This window comes from Theropithecus gelada, chromosome 10 (assembly GCF_003255815.1).
Source record: "Theropithecus gelada isolate Dixy chromosome 10, Tgel_1.0, whole genome shotgun sequence".
Lineage (NCBI taxonomy): Eukaryota > Metazoa > Chordata > Mammalia > Primates > Cercopithecidae > Theropithecus > Theropithecus gelada.
Window position 1 is genome coordinate 553,787 of NC_037678.1, and position 19,709 is coordinate 573,495.

The 19,709-nt window shown below is 62.7% G+C and overlaps 1 protein-coding gene across 2 annotated transcripts; it reads right to left on the minus strand.

Moving 5' to 3' along the window:
- Nucleotides 1-5,572: 5,572 nt before the first annotated feature.
- Nucleotides 5,573-14,783, minus strand: PANX2 (pannexin 2). Of its 2 annotated transcripts, XM_025399722.1 has the most exons (4): nt 14,558-14,783; nt 7,431-8,894; nt 6,695-6,896; nt 5,573-6,609 (listed from the first exon to the last, which is right to left on the minus strand). In XM_025399722.1, exons 1-4 carry the CDS (start codon nt 14,781-14,783, stop codon nt 6,570-6,572), a joined length of 1,932 nt encoding a protein of 643 aa, XP_025255507.1. In that variant the 3' UTR covers nt 5,573-6,569. The 2 variants fall into 2 exon arrangements, with proteins under 2 accessions (XP_025255507.1, XP_025255506.1); XM_025399721.1 differs by having other exon boundaries at nt 5,573-6,896.
- Between the last annotated feature and the right edge of the window lie 4,926 nt (nt 14,784-19,709).

Sequence of the window (19,709 nt, forward strand, 5' to 3'; positions counted from 1 at the left end):
GCTGGGGCCGAGGGGCGGGGCGGGGCGGACGGGCCAAGGGCGCCGGCGGCCGCGCGGCATGCCGGGAAAGGTAGTCCCACGCGCTTCCCGCTTGGCCCCGGCCTGCGACTGCTGACTACACTTCCCAGGGGGCCTCGCGCGAGGCCCCGCCCCGCCCCGGCGCCCCCGGGTCCTAAGGTGCACCGGCACGCACTAGGGAGGGAGGGTTCGAGTCCCGCCGCGGCCACGGCGTTGCTGCGAGGCGCGCTCACATTCTCTGGTCGCAGCTCCCAAGCTGTGAAATGGGGACAATGCTCGCACGGCGTCCACAGGGTGGTTTTGAGTCGAATGATATTGAAATGTAACTGTTTTGTGAGCCGTCAGTCCCACACGAAAGAGCCGATAGTGGGACGCGAGGAGCCGAGAACGCGGGATCCGGGAACGCGCCGACAGGGCCTCGGCCCGACCCCCTCCCCTCTGGGGATCGGCCTAGTCCATCCTCCGGGAGTCAGCCCAGAGCCGTCCCTGATCCAGGACTCATGCCTCAGCGGGACCTCAGCCTTGCCGCAGGTTGGGGCACCCCGGGGAGGTCGGGCCCCAGGGGCCCCGCAGCCAGCCCGGCGTAGAACCGGGACCGGGCGGGAGTCTTAGGGCAGGCCGACCCCCGGCCTCATGGACCCTGGCGCGCGGTCACTTCCGATCGTCCCTAGGGCCCCAGCGGGACCCGGCTGGCCGCGGCCACCCCGACGCTAGACCCTCGCTGTGCGCCTTCGGCCCCGAGGGCAGGGAGAGACTGCCCGGCCCCACCCGCCGCGCCCCTCCTGCCCGGGCTCCTGGCCCCCTTGCTGCACCCAGCCTCTCCCAGGGCGGCCAGGGCCCGGTGGCCAAGTTGCTGCGCGCTGCGGGGAACGGCGCGGACTGGGGGCTGGGCGTAGTGAGGGTCCCGGGCCCTTCGCCGCCGCATGCAGACGACTCGCTGCCAGCCAGCTGCTGCGCCGTCCGCCTGCCCCGCTCGCCTGCAATGGTCAGACCGCGCATCCCGGGTCCACGTCTTCCTCCTCCACGACCCCAGCTTCTTGGCTGACCTGGCTCTGGCGCTGGCGCTGGGCTTAGTGCAGGCGTGGGCGTGGCGATGGTTTGCCTGCGGGCTGCATGCGGGGCCCCCACAGCCAGCTCCCCGAAGCTCTGCACCCACATCTACCGCGCTGACCCAGCCCAGAGATCAGGTCCTTGGAGCGGGGCCTGCCCTGGGGCCAGGACTCCAGTCACCAGGGAAGGGCTGCTGTGTCTTCCTGCCAGGCACTGATGAGTTAGTTGGGGAAAGGGGTCAGGTGGGGCCCAGCTGGGGAACCCTTTAGAAGAGGGAGGAGGGCGCACCTCTCTACTAGTGCCCTGGGACCAGCTACTCTCTGGAGCTAGGGTAAGGACCTCAGTGACGGCTGCCCCGCGCAGGAACCTGCAGCGAGCCTGGAAGGCTGACCCAACAGGCCTGGGGTTGCGGGAGTCCAACGCAGCGCCCGGGTCCGGTCTGGGTCTGCCTGAGGCGGTCCACCAGGACTTCGTGCTGGGGAGCCTGCTTCCTTCCAGGCTCCAGGAAGGGAGGCCCCGGCCCCAGCCCCAGGTTCTGAGGAGCTACCCCCGCTCGGGTGGCCCGCAGGGGTCCCCTCAGGTCCCCAGTCCTGAGTCTGCGGGTGGTCCTCCCGGGGTCCCGCAGGTGGGTGAAAATGACTGTCCACACAGCAGCAGGCTGGGCTCCCTCCAGCAGTCTGGGCTGGCTGCCCACTGAACTCTCTTACACAAGAGGCTCCGCCCCCTCCTACAGCTTCCTGGTCCCCAAAGAGGCCTCTGTCCTCCTGGTTCAGTGAAGGACACTCACTTTGGGCCCTAGGGCCTCTGGCTCACACCCTCTCCATTCATTCTCATTATTCGCTGCCTTTGTGGTCATTCTGCCTTTCTGACCACCTCGGCCACATCCTCACAGGAGGGCAGCGGTTGGCAGTGGCCCCGGCTCTACCTCACCCATTTCTCAGCGCTAGGTTGGTGTGGAGGGAAGATCCCTGGCCTGGGAGCTGGAGGCCTGGGTTCTCGGTCCTGGCCGTCTGGCTGTCTGGAATGGGTGCAAGGTCCTCCTGGAGCCCCTCCTTCTCCACGACAGGGACAGTACTATCCACCTGCCAGGCCTGCCTATGCTCAGGGAGGGGGAGGAGGCACTATTTCAAACCAACGCCGGCCCTTGGGCTGCAGAACGACCCTCTGACTCACCTGGGCAAGGTGGCCAGTCGGGGAGGGGAGGGTGTCCGAGATCCCAGCCTCCGGTGGGCAGTAGACAGTGGAGAAGCAGAACTGCCCTCTGATCCGGCTGGGGTCCCCTGCAGGGCTGCACTAGGCTGTGGGGGGTGAGAAGCAGAACAGGGGGAGATTGAGTCCTTTGGGAGCATGCGGGGGAAACTGAGGCAGGACCTTAGCCGCTGGCCTTGCACCACCACCCACATCCCAGGCTGAGCTTGTCTTCTAAAGGTCTGCTCCCAAGCCTGCTCTTCTCTGGGCAGGCTCCGTACCTTCGCCATAGAGGGCAGGTGGGGTTGCCTTGGGAAGAGGGTCAGGTGGAGGTGGAGGACGTGCACCCTGGGGTGCCAGAGCTTTTGAGGCCCCGACCCCGGGGGGCTGGCCGTGTGGATGCCCTGTTCATGGAGCGGCCAGAGGAGGTGTTTCTTGAGGTGCCCTGGGGGCAGTGAGGAGTCATCCTAGGGAGGGTGGGGGCCCTCGGGAACAGAAACAAACTGTGTGAAGCCATTTGTGCTGGGAGGGACAGTCTTGGTCCCCAGCTGGCTTTGTCCTCAAGGGGTGGACCTTGAGGAAGGGCCAAGTCCCATTCGGAGCAGAGTGACAGATCCCACAGAAGTGGGCGTTGGGGCAAGGGGAGGGAGGGAGCCCCATGGGGGAAGGGGGTTGGGGCTGGTTCAGCCCTGACCCAGTGCCAAGGGTGAGCGCCACCCTTTCAGGCCTCTGCCCGCCTGCCTCTAGGAACGTGGCACAGCTGGCAAGGACATAGCCAGAGGAACAGGTCTGGGGATGAGACGGTGACGTTGCCTGGGAGAGTCGGGAGCCAGTGTCTCACTGTGGGACGGACACCAGTTCCCCATCATGGGCCGCGAGGAGGGCTGCTCCAGCACAGGGCGGGGTGCTCACTTGAGGTACGAACCTCTTTCCAGACAGGAGCTGGTTTGACACCTCCTGCCAGGCCGAGGCCCACAGGCGGGGGATGGGCAGCGTGGCTGCTGCCCATGGCCCTGGCCCCATTGAAGACTCCAGGTGGCTCCACCTGAGGCCTCCTCTGTCCCCCAGGTCAGCTCAAGCCCCACATCGGCCTAGACGTTTTCTGGGCACCGACAACTCCCCTCTCACGATCTGGGAGACAGGGCCTGAGGGACTCAGCACCACCCAGACCAGCTGCCCCCAAGGACTACTGGACGTCTCCCTCTCTGAGCCGAGCCATGTGGGATGCTGGGTGGCCTCTGGAGCAGGGAGGATGGGTGCACGTGTGAGGATGAGGAGGGCCCGGGAGGTAGGACCTCAGCCCCAGCTTGAGAGCAGCAAGGATGCCCATGGCAAACGCTACCACTGGAGGCCAGCATCCCTCAGGTCTCCTCAGCTGCCATGTCCTGTCCACCCTCGCCACTGAGCTGGTCTGTGGGTGCAGGACCAAGGCGATACTGCCAAGGCCCAGGGCTCAGCCCTCCCTGCACAACCAGGCTGGCCTGGGCTGGCATCTGTGGGAATGCTGGGCACATGGGTGTGCAGTCTGGGGAGGTGTCCCGAGTTAGGTGAGCATGAAGAACTGCGTTTTTTTTTTTTTTTTGAGACGGAATCTCGCTCTGTCGCCCATGCTGCTGGAGTGCAGCGGCACGATCTTGGCTCACTGCAACCTCCACCTTCTGGGTTCCAGCGATTCTTCTGCCTCAGCCTCCTGAGTAGCTGAGATTACAGGTGCACACCACCACGCCCGGCTAATTTTTGTATTTTTAGTAAAGACAGGGTGTTACTATGTTGGCCAGACTGGTCTCAAACTCCTGACCTGATGATCTGCCCACCTCAGCCTCCCAAAGTGCTGGGATTACAAGTGTGAGCCACCACGCCCGGCCAAACTGTGCCTTTTATTTTCTGCTTCGTTGCTTTGACCTCCGGCGCCTTGCTGGCCCTGGTGAGACTGCCTCTCCTAGGGCCCACCGATTTGTCAGCAAACAACTTCCTGTGCAAGCTCCTGGGTTCAGGGCCCACACCCCCTCCAGGCCTCCTCCGTGGGCTCTCACACACTAGACCCTATCCCCCTGCCCTTATCGCCCTGGGCTACGTACCCGGCAGCCAGGGGCAGCCCCTGCCCAGCACCCACCAGGGTGTCCACTCTGGAGTCCCGAGCCTGTGACCCCACCCCACTCGTTCCTTTGGTGGAGTCACGGTGAAGGCCCTGCCCACGCTTCCCCCCATTGCCTGTGTCTGTGACAATCCGGTGCCCTCCTGCGTGGCCCTGGGTGGCACGGGGTATCTGAGTAAATTTTTTATTTTTTTTTTTAGAGACAGGGTCTCGTGGAGTCACCCAGGCTGGAGTGCAGTCGCGCAATCATGGCTCACTGCAGCCTCGAATCCTGTCCTCAAGTGATCCTCCCACCTCAGCCTCCCATGACAGGCGTATGCCCTGGCGCCTGGCCCAGCTCTTTTAATGGCAAGAGGCCTCGCCAGCCCAGAAGAGTATAAAAACCTCCGTTTTAATGTGGAGGGCGAGATATACCCTCCAGCTTGTGTCCCCGTGTGTCTCACACTAGGCCCTGGCTGTGGGGGCCACACCCTGGAGAGACCCTTCCTCCTGACTCCTGGGAACCCGGGGAACCCTGCCCTGCCCACTCAGGGCTGCTCCAGGAGGGGCCTGGCGATGGGGCTTCCAGGAAACCCAGGCCAGGCGGGAGGTGAGACCGTTCTGATCTCAGCAGCGCCCACCCTTGCAATTAGTGGTCTACACCACCGACCCCACTCCAGCCCCCATGGGGTTCTGGCCTCGCTGCCCAGCCACCTGTCTTCAAGGAGCCTCTGTTCAGACTCTCAGGGTCACCTGCCGGGGTCTACAGGGCACGTGGCTCCATGGTGCACCCATGGGACCAGCCTTGTTCCATGGAGTCCTGGCCCCAGCAAAGGCGCCTGCACAGGACCTCCATGTTGTTTTGAGCATCCCAGACCACACTGAGGGCACCTCCTCCAGGAAGCCTTCCTGGATCCTGCCAGCCCTCTGTTCACCTAGAGGGTGCCTCACACTCTCCCTCCTCACTCCCCTGCAGGAGCAGGAAGACTAAGGGGGTCGTGCATTCGTCTCCCAAGCCTGTGTGCCCAAGGGCTTCAGGCCACAGCTGAATCGCCTCCGTGCCCACAGCCTGAGTTCAGGGCATGTCCTGCTCCAAGTGTGACACCTGCTGTGGGTGCAGAGGGGCCCCCACCACGCGTTTGAAGGCGGCCCCTGCCCCACGTCCCCCAGCACCCCCACGAGAGGCGCCGAGTCAGGGGACGGGTGTGGAGGGAGGCGAAGTCCCCGGCCGAGCACAGGCGGTTATCAGAATAATATTTATTGATATGCTCGGTGCTACCTTGTTAATTCTGCATCACATGGCCTCCACGGCTGAGGTATTCGGGGTGGGACCAGCCGGGTGCCAGCCGGGGCTCCCACAGGAAGCCGTGTGGCCTCAGCCACGGCAGGGGGCCCGGCTGGGGGACGTGGTTATTGCGTTGGGCTGCTTCCCTCCTCATACATGGGCCACGCGCCAGCGTGCACTCGCTCACTCACCCGCCTGCTCACACACAATCCCACCCAAGCTGGCACCACACCCTCTGTGCACATGCACACACGTGCAGACTCGTACATACACACCCGCTTGCTCACACCCACCTCTGCTCATGCCCGTTCACACACACACACCATCCTGCTTTAAACCCATCCTAAGTCTCCTGATGATAAATATGCTTGTTCGGTACAGCAGTCTTAGTAAAATAAAATGTATGTCAGGCGACAACGAGAAAGTGCATGTTGATCTTTGACCCGAGGGTGGACCTCGGTCCCTCCCACCCGAGGGCATCAGGTCCCTGCAGGGGGTGACCCCTGAGCACGTGACCCCATGGGCGTGGCCACCCCACTGGTGGGACCGGCTCCACCTTCCTCTTCCCTGGCTCTGGGCTGGGGCAGCTGGGCTGTCCCGCCACAGCCCGGGGCCAGGACGAAACGGACTACAAAAATAAACTCTTCATCTGGAGGCCCCCACCCACCGCTGGGCGCCTGATGCAGGAGCATGGGAGGCCGGCTTCAGCCTTCCTGGCCACCGGCTCCACGGGGCCACCTTTTCCCGCCCCAGCCAGTGCCTGGCGATGCCGTCGGGGCGGGTTCCCCTGTGGAGCGGGTGGGGTGGGGGCCCCAGGCATGCGGACGGAGGTTGGGGATGTGGGCAGTGCGGTCGAAGCAGAGGCCACGTCCACGCAGGGCTGGTGTCCGCCGGGAGGCATCTGGAGGGGCTCTGACGGCCTGGGCGGTGCCATCCCTCAAAACTCCACAGTGCTCACGACCGTTCTCGGCTCGTCGAAGGTGGCGATGAGGATCTGCTGCGGGGCAGGGATGGCGATGAGGTCCCCCACGTCCTGCGGCAGGCGGGGGCCCCCTTCCTCCTCCTCCCGGGCCTCGTACAGCGTGTTGATGTGTAGCAGCGGGTGCGTGGCGTTTCGGCTCAGGATGGTGAGGGGCTCCGCCTTGCCCAGGCTGGCTGGTGTCAGAGGGGCCACAGCAGGCGCGGCGGGAGGTGAGCGGACGTGGAACGGGCCCCCCGAGGGAAGCCCTGCCCGGGCTGGCTCTGCGGGGTACGGGATTTCCTTCTCGGGGAGCGGAGCATCTGCAAACAGCCAAGAGCACAGATATCTCACACCAGCCGCCACTGCGCCCCTCTCAGCGCCCACCCAGTGCAGGCTGGCGGGGGAGCAGGGCTCACGGCTCTGAAGGGCCCTGGAGGTGCTGGGCCTGGACGCCCCTGCACACAGCAGCCGGCCTGGGCACACCCCCCGCCCCACTGTCCCGGAGCCGCAGTGCCGTCGGTGGAATTTCCTCACCCGAGGAACTTGGCTCCACCGTGCACGCGGAGCTCCAGGAAGCTGACCAGGAGCGCCTCCCTCCCAGCCTGCCTCCTCCCCACCTGCCTCCGGGGGGTCTCCAGGGCCCTGCCTGGCCTGAGGCTCACCTTGACAGAGTCCGTTTGATGCAGATGGTTCAAACCTTGGCCTCCTCCCTTCCCCCTTTGAGGGGGCCTCAAACCAGGCCCCCTCCCTTCCCTAGCGCCCTGGGCAGGCTCCCGTGGGCCGCTGTGGCTGTAGGCGCCTCTCCCATCCCCAGTCCTCCGTCCCCAGTCCCCAGCCCCCAGCCCGGCCCCTACCTTTGGTGGGCGCCGGGGCCAGGCCCAGCCCACAGTCCTCCGCCTGGGACAGGAAGCTCCCCTCCTGGCTCCGGGAGGCGGGCAGGGCGGCGGGCACCGCCTCGGGCTTGGCCTTCTTGGTGCCGAGGATGTAGGGGTGCACGTCCAGGGAGAAGTGGCGCGCGTGCTTCTTGTCCGGGGCGGGCGGCGGGGCGGGCGCGGAGGCAGGGCCTGGGCCTGGGTCGCCTCCTCCGCCCTTGTAGTGGTGGGTGGAGCGGTCCAGCAGCGGCGCTATCAGCGTGTCCGTGGCCGTCTTCCTGCGCGCGGGCTTCGGTTTCTCCGTCTTGCTGTTCTCCACGCGCATGATGGCCAGCGGCTCCTTGAAGGGCTGCGGCAGCGGGTTGCTGGTGGGGATCCACTTCATCTTCTTGCGCGGCCGCTTGACCACGGGCGGCTCGGCGGCGCCGTCGGGCTCGGCGGGGTTGGCGCTGGGGTCCACGGTCTGCACCCCCGAGTCGCGCACCGTGGGGGTGGCGTCGTGGTTGGACTGCGCCAGCGCCGCCAGCAGCTGCCGGACCACGTTGTCGTACATGAGGTCACTCTCGTTGGTGATGAAGTCCAGCCGGTTGAGCGACTTGATGTGGTCGCGGTTCTCGTTGCAGAACATGGCCAGGATGTTGATGTCGCAGAACTGCGAGCGGCGCCACTGCCGGCGCGTCTTGATGCCCACTTTGTGCAGCTTGTCGAAGATGAAGTTGCTCTTGCGGAAGATGAAGAGGTGGATGAGGTTGACGAGGATGATGAGGTTCATGACGCACAGCAGCACGATGTCCACGCCCGCGATGATGCGCTGCAGCTGCACGGACGGGAGCTTGCAGCTCACGCGCACCGCGGGCCCCGCACCTGCCGCCCCGTCCGGGGACGCGCCCAGCGCGCAGGTGAACTCGTTCTGCTTCTGCGTGGCGTAGTAGGTGCACAGGTAGGAGATGGGCACGGCGCTCAGCAGCAGGATCAGCACGTGCCGCGCCAGGTACAGCTTGGCCAGGAAGTTGCTGCGGCCGCGGCGCTCCAGGTACTTCTCGAACAGGTTCTGCTCTGGGCTCTTCTCCTTCTCCGCGTTCTCGATTATCTCGCGCTTTTCGCGCTCCGTGATGCCCGGGCCCTTGGACTGGATCTGCTTCTCGATCTTGGGCGCGCGGCCCTCGGCCGCCCGGTGGTAGCAGTTGTCGATCTCCTGCAGCAGGAAGTTGAGCTCGGAGGTGAGGCGCGTGGAGGCCAGGAACTCCCAGCCCAGCGCGGGCACGTACATGATGGCGGCGAAGGCCAGCAGCGCGTAGGGCAGGAACTTGTGCTCAAACAGCGACGGCCACAGGCTGGCGTCCACGCCGGGCAGCGCGTCCCGCAGCTCCGTCCAGCAGTAGCCGCGGGCGTACAGCGCCTGGTCGCGCGTGAAGTTGTGCGGGGTGTAACAGTAAATGGGTTCCTCTGGGGGCAAAGAGGAGACACGGGCTGGGGCGGGGAGGCGGCTCGGGCTGGGCTGAAGAAACCGGGCTGGACCTGACCACGTCCCTGCCAAACCCCTCCCAGAAGCCTCTCCAGCCTCCTCCCACACAGCGCCTGTGGTTCCCCAAATGAACCCCACCCCCTCCCCCACCACGGTGGTGGGGGGTCTGGCCCTGAATACCCCCACGAGGTCAGCTGGGAGGCACCTGCAGGTTGAAGCCATGACCGCCTGCGAAACCACCTGAGCCACGCACCTCTCCAAATGTCACAAGGACTGTGTGCACAAGGCGAAACCAAATCCCAGAGAGGACCAAGGCAGGTCGGGACTCCCAGCCAGGGCCCCTCTTCTATCCACACAGCCGGACCCAAACCAGGTCCCAGCCATGGGCCATGTACAGCCCGGTGCTCCCCTGGGAGGAAGGCGGTTGGCTCAGGTGCTCCTAGCTGGCAGGGTGGTTTCTACAGCACTGGGAAGCCAGTATGGGCTCTGCCCACCCTTGCGGGTGAGGGGCACCTCCCTAAGACCCACTGTTCTGGGGACTGGCCAGCCTGGGGACCCCGGACACCAGGTGGGGCTGGTTGGGGATGTCACCTGCTGGACTGTGGTATCTCCTGCTAAAATTGAAAAGAGGGGGTCCCTCGAACTGCAGGCAAATGGTCGTTACTGAACTCTGTGTTTTCCCTCAAGAGCGTGTCTCTGCCTGCAGGTGACAATGGCACACACGGCAGTAAAAGCATTCAGGACACTCGAGCCTTGGCTCAGTGTGGGGTCTGAGCGCCTGGGATCTTGCTAATGTTTCCCAGGAAGGCTCAAAGCCTGGGGGCCTCCAGCCACTGTGCCGTCTGTCCAGGCTGAGCCCTTCACACAGCACATGCGACGGGGCCCACGCCAGCCTTGGCCTTGTCTCCCAGCCCCAAAGAGCAGCCCCAGGGCAGGACCCACATCAGCACAATCCCCTCCCCACAGACCAGAAGCAACAGGGACAGGCCTGTCCCTCTGTGCCGAGGCCTGAATGAGGGTCGGAAAGCGAGGCAGATTAGAGACTCCGCCCACTCTGAGAAGAGTGGCATTCACTGCTGACGCCCCACAGGGGCCCGGGGGCTGGGCAAGACGGCTGGTGACACAGCTGGGCACCTCCAGCCCTGAACCCAGCTCAGCAACGAGCCCCTCGGACCGCATATGGAGCTCCTGGCTGCCATCGTATCACCACCGAGGCACATCCACCAGTCTGGACAGTCTGCTCAGGGAGGGTTTGAAGACAACCCCTAAGGCAGGGCTCCCATGAGTCATCGGATCCCCCTGAGGGTCCTGGGGACTCCAGAGGGTTTGGGGGGGGGAACCTGGGAAGAGGCAGGAAAAGCTGGGACCTGAGGCCCGAGTCCTCGGTGGGGACATTGAGCTGGACTCAGAGAAGAGCAAACCGGACAAGGCAAAGGAATCCACTCTCTTGGTTGAGAAAATGGCACATTTTATTTACTTATGTTTTGTTCTCACAGCCAATCCCAGGAGCCAGAGAAGAGCGTCCACCCTGGGGAAGAGAACAGGGACAGGTTTGTGTCCCGTCCTGAGCTGGGCCCATCCCTGGCAGCCACCCTTGCTGGGCATGTGTGGCCAACATGGGTGGGGAGAGGCCCCAGAACCCCTGGCCCAGACTCCAGTGGGGCCGCAGGGAGACTGGAAGGAGGGCTCCTTGTCTCTGGGGCAGGGGACGGCCTGGCCTCCTCCAGGGTGAATGAAAGCAGGGGCCCCACACTGCGCCACATGTCTGGCGAGCTGCCCCCACTGTGTGGAGCCTCACTTGGACCCGAACTCCTCACTCCTGTTACTGTCTCCCTGCAGGATGGCGGCAGCAAGAGCAAGACAAGTCCTGCTTGTCACTCTGACCTGAGTTTCCTCATCTGCTCGACCAAGGATACTGCCCTGACTCACGGCAGGTGAGCGGCCCAGCCCTTTGGGGGCCCCAAGGCATGTCCAGCAAGGCCTCCCTCCTCCCTGGACCTGCCGCACCTGCAGAGCGCAGGGTGCTCCTGGCAGCCTTAGCAGGTCCTGATGGACTCAGAGCTGTGCCGGCAGCTGGGCCTCTCCCGGTGGATGCTGCCGCAGCTTCCAGCAGGGGCTGCCAGGGCCGGGGGTGCTGGCCTGACTGGGGGTGGAGCAGCAGAGAGGGGCTACTGAGCCCAAATTCATGGGCCCATCCCACACACAGCAACTGCCACAGGTCCTTTGCCTGAGGCCCTGCTCTGGGACTTCCCAGGGACAGTGGGACCCTGCCTTGGCCAGTGCAGGTGTCCAAATGAGAGGCAGGAAGGCCTGGCCCATCCGACAGGGCAGACAGAGCCGCCGCCAGGGGCCCCTTTATCAGGAGACACTGCTGTGTGGACCCCGGTCATGCCAGCTATGCCCCAAGAGAGAACACTGGCTTCCCAGCCAAGAAGCCTGTCCACACCAAGTCCTCAGAGCCCCAGTGACAATGTCAGAGTTGGCAGCCAGGGGCCTGGTGCTGCCTGGAGCACCTCTGAATGGGTGTCTGAGCGCACCCCACCACGGCCCATATTCCCATATTTGGAATGCTGTCCACAGGGCCCCAGGCCACAGCCCACAGCCCAGCCTCCCGGCCCTCCCCCAGTTGTGCCCTTCCTCGGTTCTGCCATCCCCAAGCTTGTCTCCAGCCCACCCCTGCGGTCTGGGCTGCACATGGCCCCAAGGTGACCCCCAAGGGTGAAGCTGGGTCCCTCCCGACAGCCCCTCCCACCTGGGGAGTGGGGACACCTCTCCAGGACCCCCTGGCTCTGCACAGGCTCCTCCTGTCTGCTGGCCAAACCCTGTCTAGTCATCTCAGACCATTGCCTCATCCTCAAAGCCCTCGGCCCAGGCCAGGCCCTGGCTCTTCCCCGATTCCCCTGGCCTTACAGACCTCCACACGGGGTCTGCAGTGAGCAGATTCATGGCCCCCAAAGATGCCACATCCCAACCCTGGAGCCTGTGGCGGTGTCACGTTTCCCAGTTCACGAGGACTTTGCAGACATGCCTAGGTTGGGGGTCTTGGTGGGCGGCAACTGCAGGTTTCCTCTAAGAGGGTCAGAGTCAGGGAGGGGATGTGAGGACAGAAGCGGAGGTGGGAGAGAGGATGCCACGCGGCCGGCTCTCAGGACGCAGGAAGGGCTGCAAGGCCAGGAATGTGGAGGCCTCCGGAGGCCGGAGAAGGCGGAAAGTGGATTCCCCCTGGAGCCAGCCCTGCTGACACGGTCGTTTTAGCCCCATGAGACTCGCATCTGGTTTCTGACCTGTAGGTTTGTTCCAGCAACCATAGGAAGCTAATCCTGGTGGTGGCTGTGCACCTGCTACATTCTCCAGTCTCTGCAGGCTGAGGGGGCCAACAGCCTTCCCTGGCCCACCCTGGAGACCCTGGGATTTGGCCCTCAACCTTCGAGGGTGCCGCATCCCGAGACAGCAGCTGGCCACACGGGCCCTCAGGCCCAACCCTGCCCTGCGGCATCAAGGGCTGCGGGGCTGCGCTCGGCCCACCAAGGATGCTGAGGCCAAAAAGAGGAACCAGCCCATAGGCTCCCGGGAGGGTGCTCGGGGGCAGAGCACTTGCTTCCTTTCCGTTTTAAAGAAGAAAGTTGGGCCGGGGGTAGTAGTTCACGCCTGTAATGCCAGCACTTTGGGAGGCCGAGGTGGGCGGATCACCTGAGGTCAGGAGTTCGAGACCAGCCTGGCCAACATGGCCAAACCCCGTCTCTACTAAAAATACAAAAATGAGGCGGGCGTGGTGGCGGGTGCCTGCAGTCCCAGCTACTTGGGAAGCTGAGGCAGGAGAATCGCTTGAACCTGGGAGGCGAAGCTTGCAGTGAGCCGACATCGCACCACTGCACTCCAGCCTGGGTGATAGAGCAAGACTTAGTCTCAAAAAAAGGGCACAGTGGCTCACGCCTGTAGTCCCAGCACTTTGGGAAGCTGAAGTGGGAGGATCACTTGAGCCCAGGAGTTCGAGACCAGTCTGGAGAACATGGCACAGAAATTAGCTCGGTGTGGTGTTGAATGCCTGTGGTCCCAGGCTGGAGGCTGAGGCAGGAGGATCACCTGAGCCTGAGAGGTGGAGGTTGCAGATCGTACCACAGCACTCCAGCCTGGGCGACATATCAAGACGCTGTCTCAAAAAAAAAAAAAAAAAAAAAAAGAAAAAGAAAAAGGAAATTTGGACACAGACAGGGAGGGAAGAAGCCCATGAGAAGACAGAGGCAGAGACTAGGTGAGGTGGCCATGAGCCAAGGTGCACAGGTCAGCACGAGGCTGGAAGGTCCCTTGCCTAGAGCTTTGGAGGGAGCAGGGCCCTGCCGACACCTTGAGTTTGGACTTTTGGCCTCCGGAACCATGAGAGATAAATGTCTGCTATTTGAAACTGCCTAGTTTGTGGTACTTTATTGCCACAAACACAGAGAACACACATGGCGCCTGGACATGCTGGGCCTGCCCCAAGGCCCCTGCACGCCCGGGCTCCCTGCTCTTCAGTGTGTGCTGTGCGCCCACCCCAGGGGTCCTCTAATCCCCGGTGTCTGGGCTCCAGTGTCCAAGAGGAGACCAGCAGAGCCCTCCTCCGCCCCTGGGTGGGACCAGACAGCCTGGCCAATGTCCACCCTCAGGCCTGGTGACTCCTTAAGGAGTCACCTGCGAGATTCGGGAAGCACCAGTGCTAAGGCAGGGTCCGCCAAGGTTTGGAGGCTGCAGAAGAGAGGGCCCCAGGGCCCCAGCACCCCTCCCTGCTGCAGACTGGCCCCTCTGGGCCACACAGGCCAGGAGACCCTGATCCCCCTTGCTTTGGCCCAGACCCCAGGGGAGGAAGTTCTCGGCTCCACCTGTCTCGCCCCACTCCTTGGGGAGGGCAGAGGCACCACAACCCCACCCCGCAGAGGCTCACAGGCAGGCTGGCTGCTCTGTCCATCTTCCTGCCTCGCCTGGGTGGCTTCAGCTGCCCTCACTGGTCCTGATCTAACCAGCCCGGGTCCCTGCCCTGGTCCAGCTCCCATCTCCATGCAGGAGCTCCAGGCTCCCTGCTCTGACACGTGGCCCTGCCCTGTGCTAGCTCCCCTGCTTCAGACCTTCAGAGGCCACCAGTGCCCCAGGATAGGCCTCGGGCCGCCGCAGGGGTGGAAGGCCTGGGCCTCTCAGAGACTCACTCTGCCCTCCTTCCACCCAAATCCAGCCCGGGGACCCTGCCCGGCAGCTCCACCAGCCCCTGTAATCAGCTCTCTGCTCTCAACACCCGTCCCGGCCTTTCCTGGTCCCCACCTGGCCACCCCGCACCCCCTCAGATGCTGCTTGTGACATTCTCCAAACCAGACCCCATGTCTTGTGACATTTGGGACCCCTGGGTCCAGACAGGCCTAGTCCCACCCGCAGCTCATGGGCGGACGAATGGAAGGAAGAACAACGATAAAATAGAGACGAGGGGTCTGGGCGACCAGCGACCAGCCACACCTGCGAGGATGGGGGCGGCTGTGGAAGGTGCCTGGGACGCCGCGGACGCAGCCAGGTCACGGTGGGCGCGGCTGGACGGAGCCGCCGGGGACGCGGGAAGCGCCAGCGCCCGGACACCTGCGGACGGCCCCCTGCCCGCGCCCCGCGCCCCGGCCGCCGGCCTCACCTGCGAAGTTCTTGGTGAAGACCAGGGTGACCAGCAGGATGGGCACCAGCACGGTGCCGATGGTGACCACGCGGTCGAACGGCAGCTCCAGCTTCAGCTGCAGAAGCAGCGCGGCCAGCGCGCCCGCCTTGTCGTCCTGCGCGCCCGGCAGGATCAGCTCCCGCAGCTTCTCTCCCGCCAGCAGCGCGGTCGCCATGTCCGCCGACTGCTCCAGGAGGTGGTGCATGGGGGGCGGGGGGCGCGGCCCGGCAGGGGGGCGCGGGCGGGGCGGGGGGCGCGGGGCGGGGCCCGGCGAGGGGGGCGCGGGCGGGAGGGGACGCGCAGCGCGGGGGCGGGGATCGGGGAGCGTGAGGGCGCGGGACGGGGACGGGGATGGGGACGGGGGGCGCGGGAGAGGGTGGCAGGGGACGCCGGGACCGAGCGGGGTGCTCCGGGGGATGGGAGTAGCTGGAGGCGCGGGGCGGGAGCGGGGCTGGCCGGGCGCGGCGCCCGCGGCGGGGGGGGGGGCTCGCGCCGCCGCCGCCCCCGGGGGCAGGGGTCGGGCGGCCCGGGCCGGCGCGGGGGTGGGGGGCACAGGAGCCGCCCGCCTCCGCCGCAGCCCGGCCCCCGCCCTGGCGCGTGCCTCCGGCGGGGGCGGCGGCGGGATCCCGGCCCGGAGCGCGGGCGGCGGCTGCTGTCCCTGTCTGGGGCCGGCGGCCCCGCTCCCGCCGCGGGGAGGGGGCTGTTTACCTGCGGCGACTCCGCGGCGAGGCTCCGCCCCCACCCCGCCCCCCGCAACGCAGATGCGGCGCGGGCGATGACTTTGCAGAAAATATTTAAATGAAATGAAATGAATGAGTAATGACCGGTCCGTCTTCCTGGGAACGCGGGGTGGCTGGGTGGGGGCCGCCCCGGCCCGCGGGAGGGTGGGCAGGGGTGGGGGCGGCCCTGCGGGGCTCCGGGCCGGGGCGGGGGCGCCGCTCGGTGGCGACTTGAGGACCGGGCGCGCGCTGGGGCTGCCCCCGCCGCACCGCAGGGCTCTTCGCCCAGCCCAGGACGCAGAAGGGGCTTCCTCGCCCGGGGCCCCCACCTGCCCCGGCCGCGCCCCGCTGTGGGCCCAGAAGCTCCCGCGCTCCTGGGGTGCTGCGGCCACGGGTGGGGAGGCCGGCGCCCTCTTCCCCGGGCTCGGGCGCCCGTGCGCGGACAATGAGGGCATCTCCCCGCCCCCACCTGACCCCCCCAGTCCCCCCAGTCCCGCCGCCGTGAGTGACCCCATCACCGCCGCGGGGACCCCGCTTCTGCAGCCCGCACCTCCTCCCCCACACGCCCCATCCCGTCCTCTATTCCTCAGGCGTTCCCAGGGCCTGTGCCAGCTTAGGGGGTCCCCGCCGCCTCCCTGACCTTCATCCCCTCCGCTCCCCACAGCCCCGCCCTCCGTTCTGTTCTCCCTTGGGGAGCCGGGAGTCTGGCTTCAGGCGCGGGTGCATCCCGCGTGGTCCCCGCCCACAGGGTCCTCTTTGGGGCAGCGGTTTTCCCTTGTGCAGGTCCCCTTCCCACTATACCAGGACGTACGTGCACAATCTTTCATATAAAAGATTCAGCGTGATTGGAGTTTTAAGTTCATTCAATAATTCATTCCAAAAATGTATTTTGAGCCCCACTGTTCGCAGGCCGGCCACTGCTGTGAGCAAACCAGGAGGTCCCCCTGCCTCCCTCGGCTGCAGAGGGGATGTGTGTCTGCTTTGAGCTTTCACGCTGTCTGTGCTTTTAAAGATCCTTGCATGTTTCTGAGGGATGCCCGCCCATGGCTTCCAGCAAACTTCATCCTAAGGCAGACAGTTCAGCTATATCCAATCCCAGCACCCAACCACCCAGTCACCCCAGATAAACCCAGTCACCCCAAATAACCCAGGCACCTCCAGATAAATCACCCCTAGCAGATAACCCAGTCACTGCCAGATAAACTAATCACCCCAGGCACCTCTCACACAACCTATTCACCGGATAACTCGGTCACCTCCAGATAACCCAGTCATCCCAGATAAAATAATCATCCCCAAATAATCAAGTCCCCTTCAGGAAACCAGATAAACCAGTCATCTCCTGGATAACCCAGGCACCCCTCAGATAACTCATCCCATATAACCCAGTCACCCCCAGAGAACCCAGCCACCCCTCACATAACCAAGTCACCCCCCAGGCAACTCAGTCACTCCCAGATAACCCAGAGCAGTGAGTTCCAGCTCCTCTGAGTGTGGCTGCTGGGTGGGGGCCTTTGTTTTTCAGATGCACTTTCTGCTTTCGCACGGGTGCCTCTCCATGCTTTCCAGAAGTGCTGGACCAGTCCACGCTCACACCATCAGTGAAAAAGCTTCCTGTCCCTGTCTTCTTTCCAGCTCTCAGACCTATCCACCTTCTAGTATCTACCATCTTCTTTCCAGCTCTCAGACCGATCCATCTTCTAGTATCTACCATCTTCTTTCCAGCTCTCTGACCCATCCACCTTCTAGCATCTACCATTCTGAGGCGGGGAGTGTAGCTTCGAGGTACTTTGAGTTTCTTTATTCCTAGCGGTTTGTGTTCACGGTCTGTGCAAACCCTGAGCATCACTGGTCAGAGCTCACTGCAACCCTGAACTCCTGGGCTCAAGCAATTCCCCCACCTTGATCCCTCAAGTAGCTGGCATTATAGATGCATGCCACCACGCCTGGCTTCTTTACATTGTTACTATTATTTTTTGAGACAAGGTCTCTCTGTTGCCCAAGCTGGAGTGCAGGGTTATGATCTTGGCTCACTGTAACCTCCGTCTCCTGGGCTCAAGGGATCCTCCCACCTCAGCCTCCTGAGTAGCTGGGACTGCAGGCGTGCACCACCATACCTGGCTAATTGCTTTGATAGAGATGGGATTTCGCCACATTGCCTAGGTTGGTCTCGAATTCCTGGGCTCAAGTGATCCTCCTGCCTCAGCCTCCCAGTGTTGGGATTATAGGCATTAGCCACTGCACCTGACCTTAAAATTTTTTTATCTGTAGAAACAGGGTCTCACTATATTGCCCAGGATGGCCTCAAACTCCTGATCCCCCCAGCCCCCCCACCCCCCACCTTGGCCTCCCACAGTACTGGGATTGCAGGCATGAGCCCCTGCACCTGCTGCATTTGTTTTGCATGTTGCCCCCCTGCCTGGGGCAGCATCTGGGCCACAGCAGCTTTTCAGTGAACAAGGATGGTTGAGTGGGTGTGATCTTGCATGCCTGTTGAGCGCCACTGAGCACCACTGGCCAGTCACTGTCTCGCACAGGAAGTGGTGGGAGCTTGACAAGAGGAACGCCTGTGGCAGAGCCGGGACCTGGATTCAAACTCGGCACCCTGGCTGCCATCTTCATTCCAGGTGAGTGGAACCATGAGCAAAGGTCCGTGATGACACCCTGGCTGCCTGGCCTGCTACCCTCCTCAGGAGGATGTGCGGGGGGAGTGAAGGGTCCACCCCTGCGGTCTTCACACTCCGGTGGCCCAGACTGGAGGACAGTCTTCCCAAATCCCCATATTGTGGGAGCAGCTGCTTCTTTCTCTTGGTGATACATTAACATGAGATTTCAACACATGGAAGGATCTTGAAGATGGTGAGTGCTGTGCAGAGCTTGTATTCCCATCTCTTTCTTTAAGCGAACAAGCTTTCTGAGCTTCCATATCCATGAAGATGAAAAACAGGAAAAAAAACTGACAAACTTTCATTTCTGCCCTAAGTAATATCTTCGCATGAAGACATTATTTGCAAATAAGCCCCATACAGATAATTAAATAATGCATTTCTGGCCAGGTGCGGTGGCTCACGCCTGTAGTCCCAGCACTTTGGGAGGCTGAGGTGGGCGGATCACTTGAGGTCAGGAGTTTAAGACCAGCCTGGCCAACATGGTGAAACAACATCTCTACTAAAAATACAAAAATTAGCCAGGTGGCCAGGAGTGGTGGCTCACGCCTGTAATCCCAGCACTTTGGGAGGCTGAGGCGGGTGGATCACGAGGTCAGGAGATCGAGACCATCCTGGCTAACACAGTGAAACCCCGTCTCTACTAAAAATACAAAAAAATTAGCCAGGTGTAGTGGCGGGCACCTGCAGTCCCAGCTACTTGGGAGGCTGAGCCAGGAGAATGGCGTGAACCTGGGAGGTGGAGGTTGCGGTGAGCCGAGATCGTGCCACTGCACTCCAGCCTGGGCGACAGAGTGAGACTCCATCTCAAAAAAAGAAAAAGAAAAAAATAAAATAAAATAAATTAGCCAGGCATGGTGGCATACGCCTGTAATCCCAGCTACTCAGGAGGCTGAGGCAGGGGAATTGCTTGAATCCAGGAGGCAGAGCTTGCAGTGAGCTGAGATTGTGCCACTGTACTCCAGCCTGGGCAACAGAGTGAAACTCCATCTCAAAAAAAAAAAAGAAAAAAGAAAAAAGAAAAAAAATTTCCAGTTCAATTTTATTTTTATGCTTATTACTAAAACTGGAAATGTATGCATGTCATTTTGATTGGGTATTTATAATAATCACAAGAATAACAATCGGCCAGATTGTTCCCATGTTAAGCCTCAGTGCGTGTATTTGGTCAGGGTGTGCTGAGATGTGTTTGGTAGGGACAGGCCAGGCCATGCCACAGTAACAGACGCCAACAGCAGCCCTGGTTGTTGCCCCACACACTGCTCCCAGGGAGGCTGGGGGCTGTCCCGCTGTCCTCAGCCTGGCACAGCAGCCCTCGCCCCGGTGTTCAGTGGGGAGTGGGGGTGAGCTGCCTTCTGCCCTCAGAGCTTTCACATCGGCGACGTCACTGGCCTTACACACCTGTGGTGGTGAAGGAGGTGGGGGTGAAATCCTGTTCTGTGCCCAGATGCCCACACCTTTCAAACATAACACATTTTGCATTAGGATACAAACATGTGGGGGAGTGGAATAGAAATGTGAGTTCAAGGAAAAGAATATTGAAATAGACTTTCTAGCTGTGAAAGAACAACTTGCTGGTGTCCTCTAAGTGGATGATGGTATCACATTGTAATGGCATTTTTTGTTCCACTGGATACACTGAAAACGCTGTTTAAATTGTTTTTCTTTAAAATGGCAAGATTTGGCCAGGCACGGTGGCTCACGCCTGTAATCCCAACACTCTGGGAGGCCGAGGCGGGTGGATCA